Here is a 7,289-nt window from a genome sequence, read left to right on the forward strand (position 1 = left end):
CATTAAAACGTTTGTTTATTTTATACATTTATAAAAAATATACATAAAATGATCACAAAGTAGTAATGAAAAAAGTTGTATAATAAAATAAAACAGTAATAACAAAAACAAACTACTCTACATTAGCGGTTCTAGGCAAAGAGATTTTTTTATAATGAGAATTGTTTTCATAATATTTATAAAAAGTTTATAAACATGATCAAAAGTTTATAAATCACAATGTTGTAATGAAGAAACTTAAAATAAATAAACATTCTTCAGCAGCTGATCTTAGCATAGAAGTTTTTATTTGATAAAAAAACCATTAGCTTAAATGCCAGTGTTAAACTGGAAACAGAGTCATTTCATAATAGTTGAAAAGAATGAGGCTAAGTTTACTCATATAGTTTATTGGGGTAAGTTTACTCAGTGCGCTTCATTACATGGAGTCCGCCCCCTCCTTCCCTAATTAATCACCTTTCACTGCAGTACTCTACCTATTTGAGCATGCGTGTAGAAGTTATTGCAATTTATGTTTTTTTGTGGGCTTGGAAAGTAACTTTCGGAGCAGCGTTACTTTTTTATTTTTTGAAGAAAAGTTTGTGTTGACCCTTTTTTAAAGCCCCCTGTTACACCCCTAAAAAGTAATTTAAAAAAATTATTAATCCAAACTATTTATATATTTATGATTTTTTACTTTATTATAATTTCAGAAACTGACATTTTCTTTTTTTGCTAGTTTTTAATGGTACTCTATTTGCTTGCAATAATGGCACATTAATCGCAAATTGTAATTAAATATTTTAAATTTTTTTTTTCACACAACAACAAAAAAAAATATTTTTTCTAAAAAGTTACTATAATTCAACCATCCTAACACAAATTAATTGCTCTAACAACAAAAACATGTTTTAACGAGTAATCAAATATCATAACATAAAATGAATATTATAAATGAACAACTAATAAAATTATTTAAAAATCTATAAGATATCTAAATAACTAATGAATAATACTTAACATGTCGTAGAAATGTTTATGCTGCTTTTTACATAGTGGTTGTTTTAAACATTTTTTCTAGGAGTCAATAGTTTGTATAAAAACCTAAATATACTTTTTTTTTTCAAATTTATTATACGCTTGTTAAAATCAACGTACGTACATATCTATAAAATCAACGTAACGTACATATCTATAAAAAATTAATTAAAAAACCTGAGCAACTGTACCTTTATTTTCAATTTTATAGTCAGTGTTTCTGTTTGATGTTTGCAAAGGTGAAACCGGCTGATAAAATGGAAGGTGAGGAAACAACGCACTATGCGTTACATCCAAGTTTAACTCTTCATTAGAGTGCAGATATTTGTAACCAAATAAATTATTTTCTGGTGTTGGTAAGTAAGATATATGGCTATTTGATGTTGATGACAAATTTGCGTTCCCTGTTTTTGTTGAGCTCTCTTCATTGTAAGATGTTTTATAAAGCACCATGGTTAATGATACCAATTGAGTTAAAATGTAATTACCATTAATTGTACATTTTTTTTCATAATAGACGGTTAAAATTTCTTTTAAAGCATAAAGCGACGTTTTAAATACATGGCGACAAACTAAAAACATTAATTTAAGGTTAACCATGGCATTGTTTATTGTCATTAAATTTGCATTTTACAAAATAACTATTGAATGACGTCAATGATATTGGACGGGCTTACTTGTTAGTTTGATAAAGAAATTCTTTAATATAGTCATTATAATAAGAAAAAAATTTATGCTGGCAAGAATTTCTACTTTGTTTAATTTAAAAAACAAAACGAGTTTTAATTCATATCAAACTGCTGGATTTATTTGATGCCGATTGTATCCAGTAAACAGGAATTTATACGTTCGCTGCACGACGCACTATATTTATTTAAAAATATCGCTTAAGACCAAAGGTTCTTGTTAGCAGAAGATGTCGGTAATTTTGTTACAGCTAATTCTATTATTTTTAAATTCTTTGTGTCGGTTCAGCATGTGTGGGCTAAATTTAATAAGGAATTAACACTAAACAGTTAATAATAAAACTAATAAAACATTACCTCAAGGGTGCTACCCAAAGGTGTCTATTCTAGTTATCAGTAAAAACGTGTATTTTATAAACTTCGCTTTGCTCCTCAAAAAACATTCGTAAACATCTAAGAAATGAAATTAAATTCGGTTATTTGTCTATTCACTTAAATATGATTTAAAAACTTTCTCTAGCGTGATTATAATTATATTCAATCTTATTATCTATATTCATATTTCCCTAAAGATCATTATTGATTATATATAACAATAGATTATACACTATTTTATGAAATAAAATAATGTATAATCTGAAAAACTGTAAAGGATTTACAAACTCTTAGCAAACCTCTTCATACCTCAAACTTTAGTTTATGACTTTTAGTTTTTATTTAGTAATAGTAATAAAAGCAATATATTTAAGCTGTAACCGATAATTCGGCGAGTGCACAAAGTACACTTTGCTCACTTTGTACAAAGTACACTTTGCTTATACCATTATTCAATATAGTTAAATTATTTAAAATCCATTTGCTAAGTTTAGCTTTAAAAGAAATACTCACAGAAATAGCATTAACAATAACAGTAGATAGTCGGTTCCACATAAAAGTACACTAACTTAGGTTCTGTTAAAAATAATGCCAAGGCAAAAAACAATTTAATTACAACTTGTTTGTTAAAAACTTCTTTGCAAACCTTTCTTGGTTAAAGTAAAAATTACTTTTTCAATTCGATTGAATATTTTGTATATATAAATTAATTCGCCCCGAGCCCGTATATATATATATATATATATATATATATATATATATATATATATATATATATATATATATATATATATATATATATATATATATATATATAGACCCCTCTACAGACCCCCTAAAAAATTACGTCCACATTCAACAACCCCCCCCCCCCCTTCCATTTGAAAAAACAAAAATTAAATGGAAAAAAAAACAAAACGATATTTTAAATAGACTAGTTTACAACTAAAACAAAAAAAGAGATTAAAAGTAAACTATTTAGAGAACGATTTAAAATTACAAACACTTGCTCTAAACAAAAAGTGAACCAAAGTAAAAGGTATAGAAAAAAAGTTATTAAACTTTTAGCTTAAGAATGTATTTCCAGTTTATAACTATAAAAACTTACTCCGATCAGAAATAATAAAGATTAAAGGGTGTTTACAAAAATGTATACACCTAACGCGTTTAAATTAGGAACATATTTCAAATTAATGCAACACTTCAATGTGCCAATCCTCCTCACTTTAATTTTAGACCTAATTCAATTTCACTGAAAAAGCCAATTATTTCTAATAAAGTTTAGTATAACGAAAAATGCATTTAACAAATTGTATAAACCAGGGGTCGGCAACCTATTAAGACAGAAAAGCCAAAAGTTGCAACTTAAAAAATTTTAGTCTGATGTGCAAACAAAAAAGAATTATTTAAGTACATGGTCTATATTATATTATTTAAACGTTTATACAAGAGATTGGCCACCTGCGGCTTGTAAGCCTCGTGTCGTTCTTTCGATTTCAAGATTCGCTTCTTTAGCTTCATGCACAAATTAATATAATATTGAAATTAATATATTATTGAAATAAAGATGTTGGTACACTTTAAAAACAGAATTTTTAAAGAGCTACCAACATCTTCATTTCAAATCTTTTTTCAAATCATCTACCAAATCTTTTTTTCAATATTATATTTATATATTAAAGTTTTATTTACATATTAAACTTATATCAATATTATATTTATATATTAAGTTTATATATAAACGACTTAAGTTATGCATCAGTGAAATTAAACCCAATTATGTTTGCTGATGATACAAATCTCTTTCTTTCCAACTATAGTATCAAGCAACTTTATGCTGACATGAACTTTTAATTAAATAAGATAAATGATTGGTTTCAAGCAAATAAACTCTCATTAAACGTTAAAAAAACAAAGTATACATTATTTTATAAAAAGTCGCAAGAAGGAAACCTTCCCCTCAAACTACCAAATCTTTTTTTAAATAATAAAGAAATAAAACAGGAAGACTCTTTAAAGTTCTTAGGGATACTTGTGGATAAGCATTTATCTTGGCTTCCCCATATTAAATATTTACAATCAAAAGTTAGTAAAGCCATCGGCATGATGTACCGAGTTCGTCCTTATGTTAATATTATATGTCTTAAATTAATTTACTTCTCTTTAATTCATTGTTTTATCAGTTATGCCAATATTACATGGGGCAGCACGCAAACTACTAAACTTAAAAATATACTTAGTGTTCAAAAACATGCGTGTAGAATTATATACGGAAAAAAAAGAAGGGAGCACACGAAACCTTTAATGCTTGACATGAAAATGATGAATATTTATGAAATAAATATTTATCAACACCTAATTTTTATGTATAAGTTTACAAATAACCTAACTCCAGTAAATTTTAATTGTAAGTTTAAAAAAAATATAAATGAAAAGTATTTCCTTAGAACAAACCAATCAAATTTCTTTAAATTGCCTAAGAAACTAAACAAGTTTACAGAGTGTTCAATAGCATTTCGCGGACCAAAAATATGGAACTATTTTAAAAAAAAAGAAGCTAAAAAAGATAATATGGTAAAATCATTAAACTCATTTAAGTTGCTAGCAAAAAAACACATTTTTAATTCGGAGGAATTACAAGAACTCCGTTAAGTTTTATCAAAATAGTTTTACTTTTTTATTCTTTGAAAAATTAATTGTACATATCTTTTGTAGTTATTTATGCAATGGTGTATATATTTTAAATCCTTGAGTATTTAAATTTGAAGTTTTTACATCTTACTTTTATCTGCAGTTTATTTGAACATTTTGACGACATTTTATTTTTTCAAGGGGCTCGATGAAAAGATTGTGGTGGTATTGTATCACCCATATCTTCTTTGAGTCCCGGTCTGTTTTTTAAATTATCTTATTTGTTTATATATTTTATTACGTGATAATCTTATGAACTTATTTTGTTAAACAGCAAAATATATTCTAAACTAAAAAAAAAATGAAAAAAATAAATATCATATTTATATATTAAATTAATATTTATGCATGGAGCTATAGAGTCGCATCAACCGCAGGTTGCCGATCCCTGGTATAAACGTTTAAATAATATAGTATAGACCATTTATTTACGTAAATCTATTTTGTTTGCACAGCAGACTAACCAACGACAACCTTAAAAAAATAGTAGTGTTATGAGTAAACACCCTTTATGTGCTTATTTAGTTCTGTACGAGAACAGTCTTTTTAAAAAACGCAACACGGTTTTTAAAAAGTAGGAATAAAAATAGCTTTAAAATACTGAAGGTTTAGCGAGTATGTAACACAGGGCTGCAAACGCTGCCTAATTTTTCTTTTTTTAAGTAACTACCCAGCAAACACTGCGCGTATAAAAAACTTACAATGTAGGTTCAGTTTACGTTTTGAACGTCCTAGACCTTTTTGGAACCCAAATATTTTTTTATTTTTGTTAGCGTGGAACGTTCAAAAGACGTCTGAATTACATTTGGAAGTGTGTCTTTTCAAGATAAAACACAGATCAAACAAACATGTAAAATAAAATTAAAATCTCGCTTTTTAGTATTGGTCAAAAATATTTAGTTTTATGGTTAACTTTTTGAAAATATTTTTTTGGTAGTTTTCAAAGGAGCCGTTAAATACAGGAATGGCTCCCTATTTTGATTGGATGAAAAAATTTTGTTTCACTAAGTCCGAAAAACATTTTTTCTCGTTTACCGGATATCGTGACTTGTATATGTTATATATGGAACATGTATATGAAATATTATGAATATATTCTTTAGATCGGAGCAAATATTTTGACCAATCAAATTAGGGAGCCATTCCTGTAAAAGTTTTAGGTTTTATTTACCTAAACTTTATTTACCGCTATTGTTTTTAATTTGTTTATGGTATTATAGTTTACTAACTTTGTTAATTTGTTTTTATGTTATTCTTAAGTAAAACATATACCGAGAGTGTTAAGTAAAACATGTACAGAGAGTAAAACATAAAATTATATTATTTTTTGTTATACATTCAATGTGTAAATAAAAATTTTATTTATTTTTATTTACTAATTTTTATTTTATTAATTTTATAAATAATTAAATAATAAAAAATTTTATAACTGTATTTTATTAAAATACAGTGTTTTTTATTACCACATTGATTGTATAACAATATGTTTTGTTATTGTAAATGTATTATAATACACTTACAATAGTTACCCTGTGTGTTACACACAGGTTTGTAATAGGTAAATGTAATAGGTAAGTGTATTATAATGCACTTACCTATTACATTTACCTGTTACATTATTGCATTTAATAATTAACCTGTGTGTAACACTCAGATTAATTATTATAAATGTATTATTATACATTTACAATAAGTAACATGTATTATTATACATTTACAATAACAAAGCAACACAATTTTTTACACGCTACTACTAAGGCAATACTTTTACATTCTAAGCTATGGCAATTCCTTTGCCTCAGCTACTAGAATTTCAAGATCTTTGTTTTCTTTTATTGTCAAATTATGAAGCTCTTTGATTGATTTATATCTTAGCATCTGCAAATTTACTCAGATTCTTTATTACAAAGTTTTTTTGACAATAATTTATTAGTTTTACCAACAATGGTCTTGAACAATGTTATACAATATTGTCTTTTTTACCAAGCCGGATCACTTTAATTATATTTTTCTTAACAATATGTGAAGTAGTTATAGTAAATATTTGAATACAAAATTACTCATCTTTTTGGTATGATTTATCTAATGAGGTAATGTTACTTTCTGATACTCTAAATAGTATTATGTTGTTTGGCCTTCAACTTTGTTTTGTAATCTCCTAATTTATGAGTTTACCTGCACCAGAAATCTTTTACAAGACCAATGTGTCTGGTTAAAAAATGAAAAAGGAGAGGGTCTTAAAAAGCTCTGGGTGGGTGGGAAAATTTTCTGAAAATTAATAAATGCTCCTTGTGTATAAAGCAGTTGAAATACATTTTTTTATGAACTCATTGCTCACAAAATGTAACCTTCCTACACACTCCACAAGCCCATTTCCCAGATATTTTTGCTTGGTCATTCTTAACTGGATGACTAATGTCTTTATCATGTTAATCCTTAGCTCTTTTGTTTCAATTCCATCTTTTCAACACTGAAACTTTTCAACACTATATATTAATTCTCCTTCAACTACATAAATTA

The 7,289-nt window shown here is 26.6% G+C and overlaps 1 protein-coding gene across 1 annotated transcript in view; it reads right to left on the minus strand.

The window, feature by feature from the left end:
* Positions 1–1,635, minus strand: part of LOC100200338 (homeobox protein DLL-1) — a 6,271-nt gene extending 4,636 nt beyond the window's left edge. Inside the window, exon 1 of the mRNA XM_065809361.1 lies at positions 1,209–1,635. Coding sequence (XP_065665433.1) covers positions 1,209–1,635 — 427 coding nt within the window. The remainder of the gene's footprint in view (positions 1–1,208) is intronic.
* Between the last annotated feature and the right edge of the window lie 5,654 nt (positions 1,636–7,289).

This window comes from Hydra vulgaris, chromosome 11, assembly GCF_038396675.1.
Source record: "Hydra vulgaris chromosome 11, alternate assembly HydraT2T_AEP".
NCBI classification, from domain to species: Eukaryota; Metazoa; Cnidaria; class Hydrozoa; order Anthoathecata; family Hydridae; genus Hydra; species Hydra vulgaris.